Genomic DNA, 27,997 nt, shown 5'->3' with positions numbered 1-27,997 from the left:
GTCTTAGCAACTTCATATGCTGTCAGTTCATATCAGCTACTAGTTTAAACTACATGTCATATTCACCAAAGTTACATTAGAGAAGGACGTCCAGCAGCTGCTTTCACGTCATGAATAGTCCTATTGAGACAGTGAAGGACAATCGTCTATTGTGGCTCCACTGATACCAAAGCAAAGTTGTAACACACTGTCCATGTGTTTCATGATGCCCACACTGACAACTATGTCACAACAGTCAAATACAAAGGCACGTTTCGTATTACAAATAAGATTAAATGTTACACAATGACACACGCCGCAACCATCTGAAGAAAAACAGCAATATACCTTCTATTTTAAAAGTAAAAGAAATGATTGAAGCTGCTGTCGCTGAAATACATGTTAATTGCTCGGTATTCTGACAGTGATCGGTGACCTAAAGTGTTTGTCCAGTCACAGAGCTCGGACAGTAAATCTAGAATACACAGTATTTCATAGGTGAAGTAGGGAGTTAGGGGGCTTAACCCTGTAAAACCCAAGGATTAAACCAGGTCAAAATGAATTAGTCCAGTTTAAAACAAGGCTTCAGGACATTTAGCAGTGACCTGAGCATTCACCCCAACCAGTGAAGTTATAACGAGAGAGAGACGGACAAGACGAGCTATTTCCACATTTAGTTTCCAAAAGTAAAATTGCTGCCGTGGTTAAAATAATATTACACACATGGGTCAGACACAAAATTGTATTTTGTAATCTGGATAAATTACCTAAGCCCATTTGTTACATCAACACAACAAATCTGACCCAAATTAACATTCTGCTGGTTTGTGTGAGGGCATCCTTGGTTGGAGTCAAGTTTCTGACCTGGATTATCATTTCACTGCCCCGTGCAGCCAACACTGTTGCTGTATGAACAGCTGAATGCAAAACACGACGCTCTGCTATAAACACTGTTGTTTGTAGTTAAACCACTTACAGCGCCTCGTATCGTCAGCTTCCACCATTACTGTTCTGGAAGTTAACAAAAACGTAGCCTGTTTGGGGCAAAACAGGAGAAACATACTCTTGAGGCTAATTTAAAAGATGTCAAACCTCGATTGACATCAAATTCAAGGACTTTTCAAAAGGGCCAAATTCAGAAACTTTTAAGGATTTCAAGGACCCTGTAAGATGTGAAAATATATTGGTGTACATGCACACATAGCCTGCCCACTCAGTCCAAACAAATACAGCGAATAACTAAGGGTGTGAGATGCTAATAAAATAAGATTCAATAGAGATGATATGAAAGTAGTGTAGGTCAAAACAAGTTTTCCCTCCTCATAAAACCAAATTTAACCCCGGGTGAAAACCATGGGATGGTAGCACATGGATATTAGGGCTGGATGAAATTTTTTTTAATCAAAAAACCAAACTTTATTATACTAGAACTACTTTGAAACAAATTAATTAGATTATTTTTGGTCATAATCTTTCTTAACCAACTGCAAAAGATATATTTTAAGAAAAAAAAAAACATTCTGGCATGCAGACTATGTAGTTTTGACCGCTGACCCATTGACCTCTTAGTAATCAAATTACCGTCTCCTGTTTGCTTCAGTCCATTCACCTGTTGTAGCTGTGCAGTCAATCAGCTGTCAGAAACACATTTGCCGTCGTCTAAATCTGTGCCTCGTGCATCAGATGGCGTCAGTAAAAACCAGTACATTTTTAAAGCTCAAATGTGTCTCATCCTAAAAGAAACATAACAACCACATGTGCATGTAAACACAAGCTGCTACAAGTGCACATGTTCACATAATACCAAGATATGAGAGCTTGAACAGCGCATGCAAATTAGCAACAATCAAGAACAACAGAAGACAGTTTAATAACAGTGCAGCCTTTGTTTCGTAGCAACGTGGCTCCGAACACAGAATTCAAGAATTCAAACTGATGACAGACTGGCGTCCTTCTCTACACCCCCACGTCTCCCTCTCCCATCTTCCCGTTCACTTTGCACTTTGCACCACATTATCACTGGACACAGACGAAAGCAAAGGCTGGGCTAAACAAATCAGCAGATAAGTACGCAATCAAGACACGCTCACAGATTTGCGTCTCATTCAGAAGACTGCTGCTAATGGCCCCTAAAGGGATATCAATGGACAGACAAAAGGGGAAAGATTACAGCCACACACTCATCAGGCTGAATTGCTGCAACTCGGGGTTTATTTGGAGCGCGGCAGTTAACCAAGGTCTCTGTGATCCAGTTTAAGAATTATCATTCGTTCAGGGGGCTTCATCAAAACAAAGGTGACCTATTTTCCCCAGAGAGGAACCAAAGCAAAGCCTGAACAATTCTTGCATGTCACACCTTGAGCAGTTGAGTGAATATGTAACCGACTCTGAGAGACAAAGTGTTAAGGTAGGATTGTAGGTTTACTGATCGCTGCAACAACATTCAAGCAAGACTGGCAACAATTCTGCAATTACAGCTTTGATTTGCTGCTTTTCTTTGTTGTGACGTAAAAATGCAATCCAAACTGTGCATCTTTTTAAAGATATGTCCCACGTTTCTTTTGACCTAAAAGTTAATCAAGACAGTCGATCAATATCAGTGCTGCACAACTGAATTCAACCGCATCACTCATTTGTGATCCTGAATTATTAGAGAGACGTGGGAAGAAACAGGTGCCGACAAATGCGGACTCAAAAGTAATGGTGTGTAAATTAATATTATCAGGTTGCCCTAATCTTTGTGACCGTGTGTGCTGGCAAACATGAGTGTATGACTCAGAGAGAGTGGGAGGGTGTGACAGTGGGGGGTGGGTGAGCAGAGTGATGCTGGCAGCTGTGGTGGTGGTGGTGGTGGTGAGCTGGGCATGAGGATCAAGTGGCACAGGAGGTGCAGAATGAATCCCTGCTGGCCAACAGACCCCGATGGTCACTTAGGAACTTCTCCCCCAGCTGATTACGTGTCTGCAGATAAAGTGCGCTGAATCCACAGAGATAGTTCAGCACAATCAGAGGCAGGACATGGGGGGAGGAGTTTATGGGATGGGGAGAGCTGTGATCACTTGTCAAAACAGCAGCAAATGCCGGAAGATTTTGGCAAAGCTGGAAGCAGGCAGAAGCGTTTGACAAAACGTAACAAGTCTCAGTTTTTAGGGAGCCAAAAAACAAGAATGTCTTGTAAATACATTTTGAATTAAAGTCAAATTAAAGAAAACAACAGATTAAGGAAAGTCTCGACAGTTTTGGCCTTTTTTAAGATGCGTTGGTTGAGGTTAAAGTTAACAGATCACGTTTCCATCTTGTTTGTTTATCATTGTAACAGTCTGTTTTTTTTCCCCTGACATAATAGTACAATGCAGCATTGCAGTGCTGAATGTGCTGTTCTTCTAAACTGATTTTCCTCATATTGGAGTTTCACAGTAGCTCACAGCAGCTTTGGAGTGAATACACTATAATCCATATAAATAATTGTTTTGGGACCTGTGTCAACCCTGCGCATTCACTCATCATGACAGCTGAGTATACAATAAAGTACTCGACTTAGCTTTGTTTTATTAATTCACCCAAAAACACAACACAAGCGTGTCGTTGGTGAACAGCAAAGCAAACACGTCCCCCAGTAGACATTCTTTTTCCTACTGGTGGCAACAAAAGAGTATGACGCATAAGCAAGGCAACGTTTGGGTACAAAGGTGCAGCAGCAAGTTTATAGCACAACAAGCCGATATAATAACGATGGCTGTGACAAATAAGAGACATATGAGGCAAATCGTAAAAAATAATATTCCAAACAAAAAGAGAAAATAGGATTTTCTTCAATCATTTCACACGAGATGAAAAAGTTGGTTCACACTGTTAAGAAAGAGTAAGAGTCAAAAGTGCTGATACGCTCCTCTACTAATTGTGTCACCATCAGCGATTCACCAAACCACCAGACTGATGAATATAACCTGACAGTAATCTCATAGTTAGTGTGCACAGCAGCACAGACTCCTAGACACAGACCTATTCTCCTAGACATCTCCCACAGCCAGTGTACAAACTACAGACTATATTTAGCACCCGAGCACAGAAAGTGGTGCAAGAACCTATACTGAAACTGAAGTGCTGATTATTCTTTTCTTTATCTCGTTTCTCGTCATCACGTTCGTCTCCAAATGAATCGCTTACTTGCCCTAACGTATTATTCAAAAACTCACCAAACCCTTTAAAGGAGTCAGGAGTCGTGAAAATCTGATTTGAATTGATAAGATTCATAAGAAGAGAACTTAACATTTAAAGCCGATTCACGCCCCGATGTGCATTCTCCATTTCCAGGGCCCATCCAGTGCTGTTAACATGTCATTTGTTACTCAACATTTCCTCACTCGTAGTCTTTAAACATTTTTAGAATATATGAATTGTTTTTTTAAATCATCATATCTCAGTGGTGTTGCTGCCTGCAGAGATTTAATGACAAATTCTGTCTCAAGGTTGCCAGAGAGTAAAGAGACAGAACAGCAGAGGGAGGAATCCTGGCCTTGACGATGACAGCACCATAAAACACAAACGACTGGAAGTAGATTTCCAATCTCATATCTGATAAAGAAAACAGATTATTATTTTTGAGACAGGGGAATTGAAAGAGAAAACATGCCTTTACTATCATTGTGGGATGTAAGATGTTTTGAAGCCAACTGAGCTTGACTCGACGTGAACAGGAGAGCAAAGCATTGTGGTTTTCTAAAATCTAAATCTTTTGGCGTGTGTTGGGGACAGGGGTTCAGGTTGGGATGACATTAAGGAAAAAGGGTTAGGAACCAATGACCTAAGCATACACTTGATGACTGGCTAGCGCCCGTGTTGTATTTGCACAACATGATATTAACGGCTAGCCGTCATCCTGCTGCATGGAAAGTTGAATATTTCTCAACATTTTGCCGTACGCAGCACCAGCGAAGTCAAGCGCCCAAAAAATGCAGTTCGACAAGAGTTGAAGAATTTTAGCTGCACCTCCCTCACGTATGTGTCTGTCAGCTTTTACACTACCAACAATCAAGCAGACTTTTTGCATTGCAAGGCCAACACAAAATTGCCAAAATTTGGCAATTAAACACACATACAGACCCCCATTGTGTTATGCATGCTAGCAATAGTCTTTTTTCACAAAATAACACTGGTCTGTTTTCCACATAACTCATAGATTGACCATAGGTGTGAGTGGGTGATTGTTTGTCTTTATTTCTCCATTGGCACTAGCATCTCCCGTGACCCTCATGTGGAGGATAAAGTGGTAGAAGATGGAGGGATGGTCTTCCTAACAACAGCAGAAAAAGCTTGTAGGGCAAACACAGCGCGTACACAGTCAGGACCATATCTCTGTTGAGTTAATACCCACTGTTCAGCAGCTGGGTCGCTAATCCTAACACTTAAACAGAGATGTGTGCGGAATAAAGGACCAAAACACCAGGACAAAAGCAGACGTGAGCAAACGCCAACCTGCTAATAACCCTCTGAGGAGTCTCTGCAGGTAAATCCGATTTGAGAGTGTGGAGAGGTGATTGCCTGCCAACAGAGGGATGCCACCATCATAACTCTCCTACAGTTTTCACACAGACAAAGAGACTCTGATCGCCATGGAAACACATAATCTACTCTTACACTTAGCGGAGGAAGAAGACGTCAGGTACGGTATATAATCGGCATATTTCGTGTGGTTTCTATTAACACGTGGATGATTTAAACAACCTCACTCTGTTTTCATGACAACTCAAAATCACTTGAACAAATGTTCACAAGCACTACATATTCTACACTGAAGCTGTCCATCATTCCGTCACACACTTAGGTGAAAAAGAATTCAAAGGGAAATCTATTAGATCTGACTGAGAGAGTGAACGCTGATCCACAGGGACCAGCATTTAAAAGCTCTACAGTCCTCGATGTGTGATTACTGTCAACTGTTTGTTGATGACAGGAAATTACAGATAATGATTATAACAGGAACTCGACGGGCGTCTTATTGTTAGAGGGCTTGTTGATGAAACTCGTCCATTTGTAAGACCTTGAAACAAACGTGGGACCATGAAATATGAGCTCAACGCAGGTGTCACTTCATCACATAAATTAAAGGTCTGCACAAAGATGGAGTTCTCATTTTGTCAACAGTAACACGAGTGTTGACTTACTATCTCATGTCTGAGTGACTGTTGTACTCAAGGCACTTTGCCGTGATGTAAACAAATCAACAAATAATTCTGACACTGTGTCTGTTATTTATACGGCTTGAGTTGTTTGCTGATGCATGGAGCAGATGTATCTAGGACAGCAACTAATGATCATTTAATATCAATTACTCTTTTGATTAGGGCTGCAATTGACTACCTAACTCATTATTTATCATAATCAATTAATCTGTTGATTATTTTATCGATTAATGGATTAAACCTTTGGTCCAGAACATGTTAAAAAATGACGATCAGTGTTTCTCAAACCCGGAAATGATGATGCTCTCAAATGTCTTGTTTTGCTTACAAAACAAAATGATACAGTTTTAATGATTTATTTGTTGTATGGAGCAAAGAAACCAGAAAAATATTCACATTTAAGAAGCTGAAAAGCTTTCATTACTGAAAAAAATAATTGAGTAACTGTTTCAGCCCTATTCTTGATTATTAAGTTGATTAATCAAATAATTGTTGGTCAATGAAGAAAATGTTGATCAGTGTTTTCTAAACCAGTCTCAAAGGTCTTACTATGTCTGCTAACGGAACATTTAAGAAGCTGAAAACAAATCTGGTAATTGATTCGAGTAACTGATGTTAGTAATCTACTAACAACTGGGTTAGGGTTATCACAAACAGTCTGTGTTGATGCAAGAAAGGACGAAAGGTCTTTTGAATTCATTGTCATTGAAAATAAAAGTTGATTAATCAATCAAAAATAAATTGACAGTGATTCCAGATTTAGATTCACAAATGTGAAATTGTGTCGGTTTCACGATTCATTCAGTAAAACAAAAATAATTGTGTGTTTTTCTTGCGGCAAGAGCAGTAAATTGAAAACTTTTAAGAGATCCTACGTTGAACGGATTCCAGTCACCTGCTTTTGAAACCCAAACCCCTCTCAGGTCCCACATACCTTGGATCCATCCACGCTGATAATGCGATAGCTGTTGCGTGTGCTGTCGTAAAAATAGGAGACGGTGACGGCCTGCTTGCTGGCAGGAACCCAGTTCTTCTTGGTGGTCGGGTCGATTTGGAAGACGTGGGCCCTGGTGGTGTAGATCGGCTGTTCCCTGGAGAGCGGAGGACAAACGAGGTTAAGAGACGCGGGTACGTGATATTGAAGCAACTGATCAATCGGCCACGTTTGCATTCATGTTCACGCTTTATGTATACCATGTTCTTAATGCCCCTTTATCACATTACAGCTGGTGCGTCTTCAAAGAATCGGGGTCCTCAGAGTCTCAGCATGGACAGCACTTGATAAAGTTACACAAACCATAAACCCTCACAGCGACCCAAAGCTATTAGCACATCAACACCCTCTCTGTCTTCTCATAGGTGACAGTAACATGTATCTCTTGTTTGTGTGAGACAATTCTATGTATCTGTTGTTTGATGGAAGATTTCCCCTGAGCACCAAACACTGACAATAACATAAATCAAACAAGACTCACGGACTCCTTGGAGCAAAAAAACAACAAAAAAACATCTTTAAATTCAAGTTTTTGTTAAAAATAGAGCTGCAACTAACGATTATTTTCGTAATCGATTAATCCTTCGATTATTTTCTCGATTAATCGATGAATCATTTGGTCCATAAAATGTCAGAAAATGTTAAAAAACGTTGATCAGTGTTTGTCAAACCTGGAAATGACGATGTTCTTGAACGTCTTGTTTTGTCCACAAACCAAAATGATTCAGTTTCAATGATTTCTTTGTTTATGTGGAGCAAAGAAACCAAGAAAATATTCACATTTAAGAAGGTAAAACAATCAGAAATCTGGTTTTAATCATGAAAAAAGCTTCAAACCGATTATCAAAACAGTTGGCGATTAATTTAGTAATCGATTAATAATCGATTCATCGATTAATCGTTTCAGCTCTAGTTAAAAATACTTATTAGTGATGACACAATACAGTAAACATAGTTTCCTGACATAAATATAATTTGACGCTGATTAAAAAATATTTCATACCAGTAAAACCGTAACTAAGAATTAAATACTGCAATATACAGTATTTTGGTACAAAACCAGGTACGAGAACAATGCAAAAAAAAAGAAAACACTGACGATAGATAGATGTAGATAGATACATGTATTTTACTTATTATTAAGATAAAAGAAACTAGATACGATAAAGACAGCATTACAAAAATGGAAAGGTAGTACAGAGAATAAGTTAAATAAATCCAGATAAACAAACAATCATCAGCAGTGAAGATGTAGCTGTGTGCACACATTCATTGTTGATGATCTTGCTTGTTTGAAAAGGTGTAGGCTGAGGCTGCAGCTTTCTGCACCTACACTTTGTCACAACACACTAACTTTCTGATCAAAGAGTCTCTGTCTTTGCCTACACTACTGAACATTCTAACGTTCTAACTAACAGGGAGCCTCATCTTTACAGAGGGAAATGCAACTGTACTGGGAATCTTCACGTTAACGTGACTTTCATCCATCGTGACAGTGGTAGGATTTCAGGTTGCCTCACTGTCTTGGTAAAAGGAAATTGTTTTGAAATCCCTCTGTCTAGGGCAGCGGTCCTGCAACCTTTAGGATGAAAAGAGCCATTTTTGTCGCCTCTCCACCCAAATAAAATTCATTTGGAGCCGCAAAACAACCCACAAAATAATAAGATAATAACACGAATAAACGTGTTTATGCAGATATAATACATAAAAAACAATCTTTTTTTTTCATTTACGAACGTTAAGAACTACAAAATGTTCAGACAGTTTATATCCAACCTCTTATAAGGTGGAGCAAAAATAAAGCCCATATTGACGTAGACCTGGTTCTTCCATTGTTTCATTCTTTGTGACAAAGGATTAAAATCAAAATGAACCCACTTTGAAGATGGACAGGACATCCAAATGTGTGCTTAATATTGCATTTTACGTCGACGTTGGATGTGACGCACACACTTTTATTTGTCGCCTTGTTCTCTAAAGCTACAAGGAGCCACTGCAGAGTGGTCGAAGAGCCACATGTGGCTCTAGAGCCGCAGGTTGCAGACCCCTGGTCTAGGGGATGGTTTTAACTAAAATTCAGTGTATTTTAACAAAATTGAGCTAAACCCAAAATAGAAGGGGCTATAAAAACAGCTCAACAATGAAGACGGTGATGGGCAAAGGTTCCAAATTAGACCATGTGTCTTGGAGAGGGTGAAGCGTCTCCCAGTTATGAGCAGCCTGTGTGATTCAGAATCATCGTGGGGATAAACCCCATTCTTCCAATCTTCCAAACGAGGAAGATTGGCCTGACAAATACAGTGGAGACAATGCTTATAATCTTAGTGGCATCCTTACAAGTGCTGTCAATAGACAGTGATCGTGAAATACCTTCACCAAACACTTTATTAGGAACATCTGTAAATGACACAATCACTCAAATACAGAGCCTAATGTCATGCTGATCCTATGTGTTCACCTTTGTGCCACATTGTTGAGCCAGTGTGTTTGTATGTGCATACTTTGTTTTGCTGATAAAGTATGTTGTATAGGTGGCAACACTGAGCAAATACTAACCAAAAAGAAAATGTGTCCAAAATAATACTTTTTTATAGAGCAGTGACTTCTCTTGATGCAGTCAATATTTGTGACAGTTCCCACAGTACAGCCTGTAGCTGGTCCATCTAGTGATGTGATTACAGGGACAGTCAGTGCTGAGAGAGATTGCTTTTGCCAAGTAAGAAATATTAAGTATGCACGTACAAAACCAAGAATGTGACATGTACAAATACACACTTGTGCGTGCTCAACAGCAGATCCAGATCTTGCCATAAACATTGAAACAGGGAAAGTAGCTCTGGGGAGTGGTAAAGCAACTCCGTATGCAGTAACATATATTGAACTTTGAGTCAGACGACATCAAGTTTCACTGCTGTCAGCCAGTAACGGAGATCTGAGGCTGCAGTGGACTCAAAAAACCTGAGGAGTGAAAGGAAAAACACGGTCTAATCTGCAGTTTTGGGATTTCTGCTGGGGCAGGATGTAACTCAATGAACCCAGACTGTCACAAACTGTGGTGGTAGTGACAGGAATGTATTGATAAAGAGATTTCTTTAGGAAGCCTCCGAAAACCAATCCAAAAAACACTATATATACACATTTATTGAGCATCAGATAGATTCATTTGCTCAAACTATGTTTGTTTTCCATGTCATTTTTCTTTTCAAAATTTCTGCTTGCACATTTCATAGTTTTGGCTACATTCACATTACCAGGCTGACGTCACTCATGTTTTTTTTAGCTGATCTGATCATCAATTATGATTCTAACATTAGTCATCAGTACGTGGTCTTAGATTGGATGTAAGCAAATACATGCAGGTTGTGTTTATCTGTAGAGCTCCTAACGTCACAGTAGCTGCCAAGCTGCCATCACGCAATGCCGGTCATGCAACAGTCAAACAAAACACACAAGTCCACCAGCAGCATGAAAAACAGGCAATATGCTAGGAGGCATCGTGTCGCTTCACTGGCTCTATCCGTAAAAAGGTGAAGATGGTGGATGACAGATGACAGAATGGCATTTCAACAGATTGTGAAGGAGTTGGACCACAAAACACGTTCAAAGTGATGGAAATCCAACAGATACCACTTGAGTTGTGTAGTCCAACCCTAATTAAATTTAATATATTGTGCTTTCATTGCGATGTATAAACATTCTCCAGAACAGGAATGAGAGAAAATTTACCAGAGAATTGAATGGAGATGTTGGGTAAATGCAGGTCTGGAATAATGTCCACTCTGGTCAATTCAACAGCATGCAGGGGCATTTATAAGGGTTGGATATATTCACTGTCAGGTTCAGCGATATTTTCCTTGATGTCTGTGAATTTCAAGTGCGCAGTGAACTCTGACGGCTCTGACAGTTTTTCCTACCAATGCTGGAGGAGCAACCAAACTGAGTCGCTTGACGTCCAGAACTCCACACACACAGTATTCTTGTCACTGACTTGCACCAGAAGCCAACAAACAGCAGAGGAGAGTTGCCATTTCAGATTGAACAGTAGTGTTCACATAAAAAAAAAGTAATCCGATGCAATTTACTTGTAGATATGGATGATTTGAGGCGAGTGTAGCACGTGTGGCTAACTTGTATTCTCAGTCCTGTTTAAACTGTACACGCACCAACACTGGCAGTGCTCCACTGCTGGAAAAAACAAAACAAAAAAACATTTGCATTTCCCTTTAACTGTAGTGTCTCAATAGTAAAGGTCTGGACGCAGCAGGTTTAAATCACCAACAGGAAGGTTTAGTTTCAAAAGGCAAGTAAGTGGTTGCCCTGCTCTTTTGTAAAGTCTGTAAAGAGCGAGGAACAATTACACTAAGTGGAGTGGCTGAATAAAAGGGATAAGAGGATGCTTTCGTTACCAATGTAGATGAAGAACATGCAGAAAAAGGATGTCAAGTACTTTCTCATAGTCATCAAAATGTGAATGAATGTTTTATTTGATCAGGGCAAAGTTTCACTGCTTGGTCTAAGCTTGGCCTTCACCAATTTAAACTTATAAATGTTGACGCATCAGCTGTGTTGTTCTGTCCAAGTTTCGCTTATCTTTTACTCTCTGAAATTAAACTTTTATTGATTTGTCATCAGACGATCTGCAGGTCCAACAGACATTCACACTAGCATTCACACCTGCAGGCAATTTAGAGACCCGAGTTAATCTAACCTCATAAGGTCTGCAGACAAAATAGGTTGCAACAATCAGTCAGTTACTGAATTCATCATCAGTTGTATAATAATAATAAAAAAATACAATGAATACAAGGTCCCTGATTGTTCAGGTTCTTAAATATGAATATGTTCAGTTTTCTTTGCTCAGAATAACAATGAAAACATCACTTGAGGCCATTTTCTGACATTTTGTGGACCAAACAACTAATTAATTGGTTATGGAAATAATCAATATGTGCATCCATGTACTGATGGTAGAAAGACTTTTGAAATAACCTTAGTCTAGATCCTCTTCTGATGCAATTGTATACTTGTATGCTGCTTTGGTTCACTCACAGACTGTTTCTTTCCACTCCACACAGACGTCTCACATGTTTACACACATGTTTACACACATGCACTGAGGAGGATTTGCCTTTGGCAAAACTCTTACAACACCCATTTTCTGTTACACACCTTATGAAAGCCGTATCCTTTCTCTTTTTTTTTCTACATTTGCTTCCCCTTCGTAGTCTGAGTTGACATTTACTTTCATGAAATGACAGGTTAGAAAGAAAAAAAAAAAGTTGGTTCAATAGTGTTGAGCTAGATATCAGCACATACAGCTAATTTTCTAGAGCAGAACTTTTTATATAAAAAAGGACCCACTTTTTTTTTTTTTTTTTTTTTTTTTTAAAGATGACAAACTATCGCGACCCAATTCAAAATATAAATCAGGACAGGATTCATATTGTACACTACTATTATTTTGAATAGGTAAACTTGCCTGATAAATGATTCACAACTTCACATTATGTTTGCATTATTTAATAAACCTAAAGTAAAAAGGTAGATAAGCTGCTAATTTAGTTGTAAATTGGGCTGGATTTTAATTCAATAACAATGTATATCATAATATCATTTTTATACTTTGCAAACTGTGTTTCTGTCTAACAAATATTGTTTTTTGTTTTATGCCCATAAATATTTTTTACTGCAATAAGAAGATCCCAGTCCTATTTGGCAAAAGCAACCTAAAATATATCAACCGTGTCCCATTCGTCTCGTAACGTCACCCATAAGAACCACTGATTTGAAGCCTCTAGAATCACGGTTAGGTCGATGCCATGTTTTCCAAACTGGACGTTCAGAGGCGTCACCTTCAACCAGGCACCTTTTGGAGGATATCAGCTGTCAATCACATGGTCAACTCCTCTAAATTGAATCACAATTTCTGAAATTGGCTTCATGTTCTATCAAAGAAGACCTGAAATTACTACTCAGGAAAATGTTGACTAGTCTTATAAATCAAGTGAGAAGTAGCTTGACTTTCACTCAAGCCGAGTTCTTCTTTGCAACTAGCAGAGTCAACATCCGGTGGCTATTGAATATATTCTTACTTCCTGATGGACTTCACAGGAAAAAAAAAACAGTGCAGTAATTCCCAAAGACTGCGTTGGGACCCACGGTTTCTTATTGACCAAACATCTCTTGGATATTATTAATTTACATTATTCAAAATGATATTGGCGTTATTCCCCCGGTTTTAGCCCTGGTTGGAACAAGAGCCTTTCTGCATGGAGTTTGCATGTTCTCCCCGTGTGTGCGTGGGTTTTCTCCGGGTTCTCCCACAGTCCAAAAACATCTAATATGGGGATAAGTTAAACTGGACACTCTAAATTGACCGTCGGCATGAGAGTGTGAGTGAATGATTGTTTGTCTCTACACGTGAGATAGGCACAGCACCGCCGCGACCCTCCAGTGGAGGATAAGCGTAGATAACGGATGGATGGATGGATATTGGCGTCACAGATATGCCTGTAAATTCACTACTAATCTTATCTTGTCACGATTTCTACTGCGATTTAGGTCACACGAGTAGTTTTCCATCAATTAAAAAAGTGGGTCCTCATCGAGAAAGTTTGGGAAACACTGCACAAGAGCAAGAAATCATCCATGCAAACATGAATGTACTTATGCTGCACAATAAGCCAAGATTCAAACTTCTGAGGGCATATTCCCAACAACTCGGTCAAATTAAATGTCTTGTGCAACTAGCAGAAACATCTCCATATAGCAAAATCAGAGGTTTTTATGATCCTGGTACAGATGGTGCAACTGCTGCTCTTATGCTTAACAGTGTTTTACAAAAAAGGAGTTGTCACACAACAGTCAGTTCACTATTACTGTAAAGCACTATGACGTCCCAGTTAAAATAATGTCGGAGAGACAGGCTTGCAGTAGGGAGCAAAAATTCACGAGCTAATAAAGCTTTTACCTCCCTTGGGATTATGTTTCTAACAGAAATGAAAGCCTAATAAATTCACTGTACCATTTTAAGCCTAATCTCAGTCTTCATCTGCTTTTGGGAGCAACAAAACCCATCACACAGATCACGGTTGTCGCTTCACATACTGTACATGCACATTAACACACACATGCTGACCTCTGCAGTGTCTGGAGCCAGCACACACACACACACACTGCTGAACACACACAGATGCACCCGCACTACGCTGATCTGCTTTTGTGAGATAAAGGAAACATTAGGTTGATTGGTTTTAGTGGATTTAAAAAATTTTAAAAAGCGAGGAGCTATTCGGGACCTCTGATGCGAGTTGTTTGTACCGTGTACTGTTGGGGCCACTCTGTCCCCATCTGGTGCTTTAAATTATTCACAGGTGTGTGTTTCTGTGTGGAGGAGCAGGTTCCAGTTTGTCTTCACAGTGCCTACGCACACCTACACGTCCACTTCAGGGCCATGCACGCTCACGATTCAGCATTGGTGTTGTGGAATATGTTGAGAAAGCTCTGTGTTAAACTTTAAAAAAAATAAACCTAAATAAAAGGAACCTGCATCGCAAAAACATCTTGATTTTAGAACAAAGCAAAACACTACTGACAACTACCACTCAGCCTCAGAGGAATATAGAGTAGCAAAATTGTGATTGATCCACGACTAATCCTTTAAAATGTCTGGCTGGTCATTACCTACGATTTATTTCACCACAGAGTGAAATTTGCTCAGAGAGGGAATACCCCTGCTGCGTAAAGAAGATGTTTCAAGATGACTGACAACACCACGACCAACAGCTGTCATTAACAGCCAGTGTGCATAGTGATTTTTAATGCAAGGGCTTGCTGTCACTTTGCATCTGTGCTCTGCTACACCTGTAGCATATAGGTATGTGTGTAAAGCAAATGGAAAAAAAAAACAGCTCTTTCCACATTCCTGAGTCCTCTCCAGTCTCTCTCAGCAGCCAGTCATCTACCTTGTGGCAGTGGTTTCAGTGGTTTGGATATCAGAGTCAGGAGTCAAGGTCAAACATTTAAAGGTCACATAGAGTGGTCCTGTTGCACATATGTGTTAGTTATGGAGGTCTACTTACATACATTAACTTGTTTTTATGCTCAAAAACCTCCTAGTTGCTGTAAACAAGCCGATAGAAATCTGTCCTTTTTGAAGCACTTGTCAGCCGCGCTATTTCAGACATAAATCTCGCCCGAGAAGACAGACTGTGTTTTGATTGGCCAGTACCCCGGAAGTGACATATTCAGCACACCAGCTCTCAGAAGCGCAGCTCCCCCCTCTGGAATGGTGGATGCACTGCTCCTCATTATCAAAACATTGTTTTAACAGTGTTTAAAAATAGCTTCTTCACGACTCCCCGCCTCAGTCCCTTTGACGACCTTTGACCCGGAGTCAGACCCAGAGTCAGAAGACACTGTCGCTCGTGAAACACCTCCACAACGGACGTTATTCTTCTTCTGCGGTTCAATGTACGCAACCGGATGTGCCCGGACTAGTGCCCGGAGCAGGAGGATGTTGTTCCGGAGAACCGCCGTTTACGTAACCGGACCGGGTTCGGAGCGGGATCTCGCTGAGCCCGAGATTATAATAAAACACAGCGTTCTCAGCAGTGGCTGAACTGTTTGTTTTGAACCTTCAGGGCTTCATAAACAAGGTATTGACACAGATACACACTAAAAAACGGCGTTAATTGGAACTTCAGGTCTAGGTCAGCTTTAATGTCAAAACTCAGACTGTTTTTGTTGTCCGTTTCACAGAAATCAGCAACATTCTTCATGCTTCTATGCTGCATGTTCTCATGCAGCATAGAAGCTCCAAAAGTCAAACTACATTTACCATTTTACGCGTTAGCGAACATATTTATCTATAATATACACAAGTACTGTGCTGGTTCATATGCAGTAGAGCTAGAAAATATAATACATGCAAGCAAACATATGCTTACGTACACTATTTCTTTTTTGTATAAACTGGCAACTTTCTGCTGCAAAATCCTGTCTTTGTCATTGTTTCCAGCGTGGTGTCATGTCCCCCTCTAAATGGGACAGCAGAGAGATATCATCAACACACAAAGTCTGGGTTTTATACCATATTTGGAGAGAAAAATGAGCCGGGGACAAATAAGCCCATCAACTGCATATCCAGGTACAGCTGGGTGCAGAGCCACAGGCACAGTGATGCGAATGGGCTAGTTACACTATAATAGGATCTTTTTTTTATTATTATTTTTGAGATGAGGCAGCATCTCTCTGCCAATAGGACGACACTGGGTCACCGGCCTGTTCATGCAGAGGTGAAAAACTTAACAAAAGAGAGCAGCTTTGGGAGTTAGCCTTAAGCATTCTGCAGTGCATAATGTGCAGGCAATGCACACGTTACATAACTGACTTGTGTCAGATTGAGAACGTCAGGTCTTCATCAAGGCAGGACCATCATTGGGCTACAATTATTATTTAAATGAACGTGGGTGTGTTCCAGTTGTCGTAGGAAGATTTCCTACTTTCCTAGTTCCTAGTTCCCTCTGGGAAACCTCACAAACCTCGACATAGGTTTCTAAGATGGCTGTAAATAATTAAAACACTCTGCTACTTTAACTGTACTTAGGTTGTATTTGTTCATTAGTCAGTTGTACATATAGAACTGTTACATTTTAATCAGTGATGCTACACTTGTGTTTGTGTGTGCAGAATACTGACCCCCCAGAGCGTTAATATCGACTGGTATTTCTAACAATGTCTCGCCTGAATAAGGTGACATAACTCCCAGTTCTGCTATAAATGCAACACAGCGTCACAGTTAGGGTTCAATCGGTTCGGTCAGTGTATGTCAATATTATGTTAATGCACCATGCAAACACACTGTGAGATGAATGTTTCACTTCAGATTAGTGAAATGTTTCTGTTTTTAACAAAAATCTTTAACCTGTGACATTTCATCGTGATACTTAATTAATAATTGGCTGATTTAAAACGTGTTACTTTTTTTTGGCCAACTCCAGCTCTATTTGCCTAAATGAATAAATGTCCAGTGATAAAGTTTATTCCCTTTTTCTCTGACCACCTGCGCTTCCTTACTTTTCAAGTCGGTGCCAACGACAAGTTACCATCGGCTTCTCTGTGGAAACTATGAAAAACTCATATCTTTGTGGTCACAAGGTGAAACGATCTAGGGTGGTAATGTTCAGAAGTCAGGTGAATGCTCATGTTTGTATCTAACCTGCAGAGCAGAGCTGTATTATTAGAGAGTGGTATGTACCACAGGAGAGGGAAAACTCATTACTACTCATTACTACAATATCACCTGGGCCTCTATTGCAATATATGCACTGCTCTACTAATGACGTTTAGAGGTCAGAACTGGAACAACATATTTGCCAGCTAGCAAAAACCTGGATTAGATCGTCTAATGCTGCTTTTCCACCAAGTGGAACCATTTGGTTTCAGTATGGTACATATGATTTTGCGTTTCTATTCTAAAGATTGTCAAGTAAATATGAAGATCAAGGGAAACAGGATATATGGAAAAAGCCAAAACTTAGAAATTATGTTCAATTTAAGAATGATTATGTTACAGAACCTTATATTTCTCTCAATCTAAAGAGAAGGCAGAGGTCCCTCTGTGCACAATTGAGAACTAGTACCTTACCTCTGACAGTGGAGGTGGGTCCATTTAAAGGTACACCTGAACATTTACCTCTGTGTGAATTTTGTGATCTCCAGGTTGTGGAAGATGAATTTCACCCTTGTTTTTTATTGTCCTTTATATTGTGATTTAAGGAACTCTCTTTTTGAATCAATTCAGTTAAAAAAATCCTGATATATTTTGGAAATATGAAGGAGGGATTTTGCGCTGGCTGTTTGAAAATGATGTTTTTGCTTTGGCAAAATTTATAGAAAAGTCCTGGTATCTGCTGCAAAGTATTTTGTAACCCATATGACAAGCCATCTTTATTTGTAGTATGTGTACTTATTTGTATTGGTTTAGTTATGTCATGTTGGGTTTTGTGTTACGTCACAGCACGTATCTGGAAATAACTGAGAAATGATTGTAGTGTCTAATAGGCCCATGAGGGCTGAGCACCATGGTGTTTGACACTTGAATAAACAAATCAATCAATCAATCAATCTATTAGGAATATTGGCCCATCCATTCTTTGGTACATTTCCCTTGGGGTACCAGAGTAACCGGCTCCACCCACAGTTAGCTGATCAGATAACAGAATGCCTGTAATATTAGCAGTTTTTGTTTCAAATGATATTGTTTGTATACGTTTGATTTGTGTCTGCTTTAACTGCCATCACTGAAGATGACCTTAATATTGCCTCAGTGTTTTGGCAGTGCACAGTGCACAGTGCTTGATGCCAGTGCAGCTCATTAAAACGGGCGAAAGCTACTATATCCTGTGCAACAAAGGCAGCGAGCCAGATTGAAACCAGCAGCTACATCAGGTCCTCCTCCATCACACAGAGGTGATAGAATATATGGAGCCCGGTTTAATCTGAGAGCTCAGAGGAAAAAGGAAGCGAGGAAGTCACCTCAGAAGCACAGCATGGAAGCAGATGGCCTCCTAGGCCTCAACCATCTGGTATGGAGACGTCCAATCCACCACGAGTCTGTCCCCCCTTTCATTTACACATGATTCTTTAAGAGTGAGACCTGCTTCTACTGTTCTACTACAACAACACCACAACCGTCCACTCTGATTTTTAGCTGCATGTGGATTAGGCTCACAGATCACAGTACAGATCACAGTACACATCCTGGGCAGCCAAGAGACTCACGGACGTTACGTGTCACACAACCTAATCAATGAGTATTAAGCCTTTAGCCGTCACTCTCCTCTGCCTAAACAGGAGATTATCATCTATTCATGTGTTAGGACTTCTCCCAGCACGGCTTACTTTAAATAGTAGTACGCTGATTGCATTGCTGTCTCTGTGAGACGTGGGGCTTTCAGGGCAATCTGAGCTTTATTTTGGAGATGCAGCACTTCAGCTGTGAAACTGTACAAAAAAAAAATTACCATCGCTTTCTTTGCTACAGTTATAATCAGAACCTCTTTAAATTCAGAAATCTTGAAATAGACGTTTGATTTACCAGGCACACATACAATGGTATAATAACATGGCCAGATGTGTGCAGGATTGGAAGTTAAAAATCATGCGTAAATGAGACGGTGGATAATGTCAATAAGGACAAAAGGGCAACGATAGATCACATTATCAGAGATATGATGGGAAAGTGACAGCACGTGACAAAACCTGGTCTGGGGTTGAGGTTAAAGGTGCCATATGTAAGAATGTGGCCAAAACAGTTACTACATTCAAATTCAATTCTTTTAGGTTTGGTTTTTGGTTGCCAGTTACGAGACTCTACTGAGACTCTAGCTGAGACTCTACTGACTGCAATGATTGGTAGACGGTGGTAGGTGGCGCCACATGCCAAAACATGATTTGCAGTATGCAAAATATCAAAGCAAATATTTTGTCTGTACTGTTGTTGTTGGTGAGTTCAGTTTGTTATATGAACATTATTCCTGAGTCTCTGTGACATATTAGGAGGATTTTAACGGCCAGTTGCTTTGGATTTATTACGTAATGCACCTTTAAAGTCAGGGATAGAGATTAACTAGTTATGGTTTAGAGATAAGGCTTTGTTTGGGCTGTCCAAATGAATGGAGGTCAATCCAGTGACGTGTAGTTAATCTATAACCCTATTTAGAAGCCAAGTGCTTTAGGGACAAAGCGACACACAAATCCACCGACTAAAAACGATCTATAATTTTCCACAATAAAGTCAGAGACGCTCATCTGTACAGACTAGTCACTAAGGACAAGACACGCGTCTTGGATCGAGTTTTGGATTGGTCAGACAATGATCCAGTGTGAAGATTTCATCGCAATCAAGTGACGGTGAAACCATCAACTAACCAGGCGTTTGTCACCGACTGAAACTATGAACTCGTCGCATTTTTTTCTGTGGTAGTATAGGTGTGACCTCCTGTGTTTAATTGGACTACAGTTGCCATGCTGCTGCTGCTGCTGCTGCTGCTGCTGCTGCTGCTGCTGCTGCTGCTGCTGCTGCTGCTGCTGCTGCTCGTCTACCAGCCACGTCTAATGAAACACTACTGACAGTTATAAACCTGCTGGGTGACCACGCCAAACTCTTGAGGAGCTGTCAGGACTGTCAGACTGGTTTGTTACACAATATATTACAAAAAGAGAAAACATGTCCGCTCAGGGAAAACAGACACTGTGGTAGTGTCTCCTTAATCACCGGACATCAAGCAGCCTATTACTCCGACTTGGCTGCATATTTCACAAAATAATGTATAACCCTTCATAAGGATTACATAGGTTTTAGATTGCGTAAGAATGTATTTACACGGAGCCGTCACTGCTGTGATTTCCAAGTCAAATAAAAGTCATACAAACAGCAACTTTAGAGAGAAAACGCAGACACATTTGTAGAAACTCGTGATTGCATGTGGTGCTGAGCCACAGAATCAACATTCACACCATAGATTATGCAGGCAAAATAACATTCTGCACCCTGTAAACAACTGTGGGAGTACACACCACTACCTCCTGCCTTGTAGGCAGCGCAGCACACACACACACACACACACACACACCACAGTAAAATACACACATTACAAGCACCTTCTCTTCTTATCAGTCAGTGGTGTTGACCGACACTTTCATACCATAACCCTCTCAAGGCCATATTCATAAAGACTGCCAAGGCGAGCAATGTTAATAATAACCTATTTAGAACGTGTCATACCACACGTGAAATCAGAGGCACCGGAATTTCCAAACAAATCCGGCCATAAAACAATATAGATTTGTAAATGCTGTCTAGTTAACAACATGGTTATTATTATTTTTGCAGCACCACAAGGGGGAGTCTCCAAAACACAAAAGCTTAACTTTGAAATTATTACAATAATCCTATAAATTAGGAAAAGACAACATGGTAATATCCTCCCAAGCCTAATTCAAAGGATCTTTCATTTTCACTTTAAATCAGGGGTTCTCAAAGTTCTGATACCTGAGGGACAATTTAGGAACCTAACATTGGACTGAGGGCCGCCAAAGGAAAAAAACAGAAATAAATCCCATTTGTTATAATTTTCATGACCAGATTGCAGTTCTACAGTTTAGCGTTAAGTAATATAAGCGTTAATATAATGTCATTTAAGCATTAATATAATAAAGCTTTATAATTTACTGGGTAATTACCCAGTATTTTGGCCATTGTTCTTACCTTCTAATTACAGGTTAATACCAAGTAACACATTTCTGTTACCATATATTTACTGGGTAAATAGCTAGTAATTGGGGGCTGTAGCTACCTGCTTATTACCAGCTTATAACACAATAATACACTAAAATTCACCATATAGAAACCAGGTAAATACCCAGTATTTTTGTTTACACTTATTGGTCTGTATCCAGTAATGTCCAATAAACATTTGACAAGCTTAGTAGCTCCTGGATTAAAACTATCAACTGTAATTCATTGCGGGGCCGCCAGAAATGTTTCTGCGGGCCGCCATTGGCCCCCGGGCCGCACTTTGAGAACCAATGCTCTAGAACATTGAAGAAAATTGTATAGATTTTCAGTTCATGGACAGAGCTTTTAGGTTAAAGAATCTATGCTTTAAAACTATAAAGCATATTTTACCATTATGGCAAAAAAAAAATTCCATACATACTGCATACGTTAGTTCTTTATTTTTGAATGTTCAATGAAACTAAATAAAAGTGTAAATCTGCTTCCTCTGCATCTGTAAGCTTCTGCAAACCTATTAAGACATTTTTGTGTTAAAGACAAGGGACACTTTTGCTTGTCATTAATAAATCTAAACTATAAAAATAAAAAAAAAGCATCACAATAATATCACGAATTAATATTATTTTTGCCAGGAAAATTGAATATCGTTTCGTGCCTGGCAATAAAGTAGTAAATTGTGATCTTTCTTGGTTTCAATTAACATGTGCTTTAAGTGAACTAGAGGTATTTTTTGCTGTATTTTAAACACACACACACACACGCGCACAAACACACACACGCGCGCGCACAGATACGACATGTCAGTCAGTGCAGGTGTCATGAGAGAATCTGCAGGGAAAACGCTTTCTATTTTCATTTCCATTGATTTAATTAGACTTTAAGGACTTTGATGTTACTCACCCCATTTCCGCGGAGCCCGAGGAACAAATCCCTGTAAATGTGTCGCTTTCACAGACAGTGAATGGATCAAAAGGAAGAAATAATGTTTATAAAGACGCAGTCAAAAGTCCACACAGAGTTCACTCCCCGTGCACCAGCTCCTTGACAGACTGACAGACAGCTGAAATATGAGCGAGCACTTCTTGGCAAACTCGATTCACCGGGCTGTCACAAGCTGAGTGTCACATCAGACGGTGCAGACCGAGCCCCGGTCATTTCTGGAAGTTTTTCTCTCTTCGCCCGTTTGTTTTTTCCTCTTCAACACACGCGACAGAATAAATCCCACTTCTGAACGGATCCTCCCTCCTCGCGGTCTACAAACAATCGGCGCAGATGAATTAAGTTGATGTTTGCATTTTTCCCTGCTTTGCTCGCCGTGCAGTTTCTTCCTCCCCAGCGGGATCGGTGTATGTGTGTGTGTGTGTGTGTGTGCGTGTGTGTTACATGAAGGCAGCAGCAACGGCAACGGCAGCAGCAGCGACACGGCGCGGCTTCCACCTGCCCACGCCTCCACCAGAGCCACCCACTCATTTAATTTAACCCCACGGTATCTGCGCTTTCACTCTTAGTCACTCTTATTTATTTATTTACAATAATAAATTGTGTCATGAACTCATCCCATAAAAAACAACGACAAGAAATGACGAAATCGTTTCTAATGTCGGGTACACTTACATGTTTAAAGCTCCCAGCAGTTGTCTTTTTCTCCTTAATTTAACCAAATTTTAAATTCATAAGTCACGAACACGTATCTTCAACTCAATGTACGTCTCGGTAACTTTGTTACGTCGACGCTGGTTACATTCATTTCATATTAACTGCTGCTGTTTCTAAGTGGCTAGCAATCAGCGGCAGGTGCGCGCGCGCTCGGAACCATTTCACAGTGTTTATGTGATCGCCGGGGGAAGCATTTGAGCGACGTACCGGCTGCTACTAGGATTTCTGTCGTATAAGACGCGTTTGATCCGCTTTACAGATCAATTTGTCGTCGTATACGTGTTTTTCCAGGTACGTCCGTTCTACTCAAGCGTTAAAAGGGCCCGTGTGTGTGTGTTTATTAGTTGTTTTTGTCCTTAAATCATGAACAGCGTCACTTCTGTGGGACAACTGGGAGTTTTTCGTTGTTGTTGTTGTGTCAAGTGAATGGCTTCCCTTTGTGCAGAATGACAGAGAGCACGGAGACCGTGCAGAAGTACGAAGAGATGTTTGCCCACAGGTTTTCATCCGAGGACCAGGATTATCAGCAGTACGTGAACCGACCGGCTGACCCTCCACCTATAGTCGAGGACTGGTCGCGTCGAGGTGGTTGGAACCAGAGAGGCAGAGACAACAGGTAATCATAATAATGAGAGTAACGTCAGTGACCGGAGACACTTGGAATTATCATACACTATATGGACAAAAGTATTCAGACGTCTGACCGTTACACCAACAGAGACTGTAATGACGAATTTAATTACACATTTAGCACTTTAATAGTAAGTTGGTCCCCTTTTTTGCAGCTTCCACACTTCTTGGATGGCTTTACTCAAGTATCTATTTCTCAAACTTTTTAAACCAGGTACCACCTGAGAGAAAAAAAGAGCTCTTGAAGTAGCACTTGTAAATAGTAGGGGTGGGAATCACAGGGTATCAAAAATAGAATAAAATCCACAGAAGCTATGTTCTATTACCATATATTCTACAAAAGTTCAGAATCAATAGCAACTGGGACATTTGATTTGATGCTTAAGAACGAAACAACTTGGTCCAATTGTTTTTTTAATTTGTACTTTCATATCCTTATCTTGTTGTTGTTGTTTTTATTTGCCCTATTGTTGATTCTATTCATAGTTGTCTATCTCTGACCACAAGTCAATCAATAAAGTCTTATCTAATCTAACTTCCTTATTCTGATCCTCAGCGTGAACTTCAGCAGCTCATCTTGACAACGTCTACATGTTTAAAAGCATCAAGTTGCTGATTAGATAGCTGGATGTATACAGCAGTATACAAAAGATCAATGTATATCAATATTATTTTCACCTTGAATGTTTTGCCAGGGATTCTGAGAATAAATGGTTGGTTTTCTTTATAGACAAACAAAAAAAACAGCACAGTTAACTGGTTTCAATAATCAAAAACCTTTTTCCATATACCATACAATTCATGCATTATCACCTGTTGTTGAAGAAAAATCATTCATTTATATCTGTCTCTGTTTAGGTACCAGGACCGCCATGGCCACAGAGGTGGTGGTGGTGGATGGGGAGGAGACCGCGGCTGGAGAGGGGGACATCGTGAGCAGCAGCACTGGCGGGACAGAGACCGGTCCTGGGGACATGGAAGTGGGTATCAGTCAGGCCCTCCGAGCTCCAATCAGGGATATAACTCCAATCACCAGAGGCCACGTTATAACCCTTACTGATCTCCGTTATCTCTCAAGTGTTGTCAGTATTTATGGTGTCCACACTGCAATGTGCAACTGTTTGTTTGTCTGATTACAACCATCTCATAAGGAATGAGCAAAGTATCTGTAATAATAATAATAAGGAATATTTCAGCAGAATAATTACCTCCAACATAAGGAAGCTAAGTCTTTAGTGCTCTCTATCTCTGTGTGTGTGTGTTTTAGTGGGATTATGCAAAAACTACCTGACCATTTTTCTTGAAACTAAAGGTGGTGTTTGGTGAACCATAGATTTAAATCACTGTTTTCAGTAGAACATTATCTTGAGTTTGTAACTTTATGTTCTCCTTTTCAAGAAAAGGTTCATGATAAAGCACAACAGCTGGGAACGTCCAATAGGAGCTCCTGGTTACAGGTGAAATTATGTTCAAAATATAAAAAGTCCCAAATCTTGAGGCTTTAAAGTGGATTCTTATATGTGACATCAAAACCTTTTGCCACTTGGGAGGAACCCATCCACTTCTGGAGCAGATCCATTAGTAGGTGGATGGATAGTCACCGTCTTTCAACCTATAAACTCAGATTAGAGCAATTGGATTAGCTCCAAAATTGAAAAGTCTTTCCTGACGTCAAACCCCGACCACACAGACGACTTCTTGGAAAGCAGCTCATTAAAAATGAATGATTTGTAATTTGACTTTCCTTGAGATATTAAGTGAAGTTTCATAATGGAAATAAAATGGTACATAACATTACCACATGTATTTTACAGAAAACCTAAATCTATATCGTTTTACTAAAAAAACGTCATATCTGACTTAAAATTTTAAAAGTCAGATATGATTCATATCACATAAACTACAGCAGCTTTTGCCATTTGCTACTTATGTTGTTTCAAAGAAGTCTCTCAAAATCTAAATCCTTAAGTTGACACACTTTTTATCGTCGGAATGAAAAAAAGATCAGAATGACTTCTAGAAAAATAGTGAGAGAAAAATGACTTTCATTTCTTTAATTGTGTTGGTGTCCTTTTTTTGTCTTCATATTACATCACACGTTATTGCTCACACTTTGAATTATGTTATTTTTTTTAATGCCATTTGTGGGATTTGTCCAACATTAATTTGAAAATGATGCTAAAAATGACGGCAGTATTTCAGATTTGTGAACTATTTTTTAATAAAATCCCAGTATCACATTGTTGTTGTTGTCCACATTTGTCTGCTTAGACCTTTGGTTTGATATGATATTGTTACGCAGATTGTTGTAAACAGTGAATCACCTGAGGAAATCTATTTGAATTACAGCTGTATCTGTCACCGTTTCACGAGGATATAATTGAACCATCAATAAATGTGTATTTTCTTAGCGAGTGGCTTCGGGTTTGTCAAGTTATTGGGTTCACACAACAGTTTTCAAGCAGATTTGATGTGGATACACGTGTCAACCATGATATAAAGTTTCTTCATCACTGTCTCTGTTCTGTTATGTGTTATATGTGAGGCTGCTGATCGACCTTGTTTTTGTTTTTTAATCATCGGAGAGAAAAGTTCCAACTGCTACATCTCAGGCTTTATTAGCTCTGAGATGTTAAAAAGTCTTAATAAGTAGAATGTTATTAGCTGTTTTCTTTCTTTCTTTTTTCCTCTTGCCTTTGGCCAGAAGGAAACATGTACTTTCTGTCTTGCTCAGGCCTCTAAAAAAAATCCTGTTAGTGAAAAAAAACAAACATTTTCACAACTTGCCACGAACAGGATTGCGAGTTCAGTTGACAATAGTTTGTTCTGACAAGTTAGAAGCCAAAATGTTGGATTGCAATCCTACAAGAGGAAATCATGTTAAGAAGCTTTTAAAATTTCATGAGCAAATGTATTGTGTCTGATCATAAATGACCTTTAGTTTGTTCATACATTCATTTTCTGCTGCTAACACGACATTCAGTCCTAAAGATGCCATTATAGGCTTTTATGGTTTGCATAGCAATAAATATTCTACATGCTATTAAAAATGGCTCAAATCATACATTTAAACTTTCAGCCTCTGTCATGCATGTTCATGTTCAACTGTAACACATATTAAATGTGTCAAAAAAAGCTCCTCCTCTGTCCTCGTTCAATCCAAAACTGCCATTGAGACTCAGACACACAAAGTAAGGTCTATAAAGACATAGTTTGATGAGTTTGGTGTGGAAGAACTGGACTGACCCACACAGAGCCCTGACCTTTAACCCCGTCAAGCATCTTTGGGATGAACTGGAACAGAGATTGTGAGCCAGGCCTTCTCGTCTCCACACCAATGTCTGACCTCATCAGTGCTCTACAGAATGAGTCTTGAGTAAAGTCTGCAAAGAAGTGTGGAAGCTATAGCTACAGTATAGCTGCAAAAGGGACCAACGCCGTTATTAAAATAATGTTAAAATTGTCCATGTAGTTCACGTCCATCGTCTGCTCCTCACCGGAGTCATATTTGATGAGTCAATTCATCAATTCTATGGCACTATAAACTACTTACTTCATCTTTAAGCTTGCCGTCTGTCATGGATGTTCATTTTCATCTGTAACAAATATTAAATGTGTTGGTTTTCAATCAAAAACTGCTATTTAAAATTGATATTGTTTCAAAATGATCCCCAAGTCATAAGTCAACCATTTATCGGAGCCACATTTCATTGGGTTTTAATGGATGCTACTGTCTTGTGTGAAGGGAAAGCAGTGAATTCACAGTAAATTACTCAGGATAAGCACCACGCAGGCCAATGGATCACATTTTGGAAAAGCAACTAAAATATTCATGTGCATCATTAATATATGATTGCCTCACACATCTGTGGCACACGCAGCCCCATAGCCTCAGTTAAGTAACACATGGTGACGTTGGGGCCCCACGAGCCCACAACACGACCCAGAAACACAGAAACACAGAAACAGACCCTCAGCATTGTTTCGTCACCGCGTCGGTCGGTTGTCAGTGTGTGGTTTCTATTTCTGGGCGGCGGTGAAGACGGGGGTTAACAGTTAATTTGGGTCTGCCTCAGTCAGCGGTGCAATCAGCTGTGATGATAAGAGAAGGAGGGAGAAAGTGTGTGTGTGTGTGTGTGTGTGGGGGATGTGGTGAAAATGAAAGTGGCTCACAGCAGGAAAAGCTGCAATCACTTGAGATGAGACAAACTTCACCCGAGAAGAAGAGGAAGAAGAGGAAGAAGAGGGGGGTGA

General features: G+C 39.9%; 2 protein-coding genes across 2 annotated transcripts in view; one reads left to right on the top strand and one right to left on the bottom strand.

The window, feature by feature from the left end:
• The window catches only part of homer2 (homer scaffold protein 2), a 48,826-nt gene extending 26,031 nt beyond the window's left edge, over positions 1-22,795 (bottom strand). The window contains exons 1-2 of the mRNA XM_083901065.1: positions 22,358-22,795; positions 7,096-7,252 (exon numbers count right to left, since the gene is read on the bottom strand). Coding sequence (XP_083757191.1) covers positions 7,096-7,252; positions 22,358-22,362 — 162 coding nt within the window. The 5' untranslated portion in view covers positions 22,363-22,795. The remainder of the gene's footprint in view (positions 1-7,095; positions 7,253-22,357) is intronic.
• Positions 22,796-23,305: 510 nt separating this feature from the next.
• LOC310936784 (RNA guanine-N7 methyltransferase activating subunit-like) lies at positions 23,306-26,111 on the top strand. The gene is made up of 3 exons (XM_083900930.1): positions 23,306-23,404; positions 23,559-23,729; positions 24,602-26,111. The coding sequence occupies exons 2-3, from the start codon at positions 23,560-23,562 to the stop codon at positions 24,801-24,803; spliced, it is 372 nt and encodes a 123-aa protein (XP_083757056.1). The 5' UTR covers positions 23,306-23,404; position 23,559; the 3' UTR covers positions 24,804-26,111.
• The last annotated feature ends 1,886 nt before the right edge of the window (positions 26,112-27,997 follow it).

This window comes from Microchirus variegatus (genome assembly GCF_963457635.1).
Source record: "Microchirus variegatus genome assembly, chromosome: 14".
Taxonomy (NCBI): Eukaryota; Metazoa; Chordata; class Actinopteri; order Pleuronectiformes; family Soleidae; genus Microchirus; species Microchirus variegatus.
This window is presented reverse-complemented; position numbering and strand designations above follow the sequence as displayed.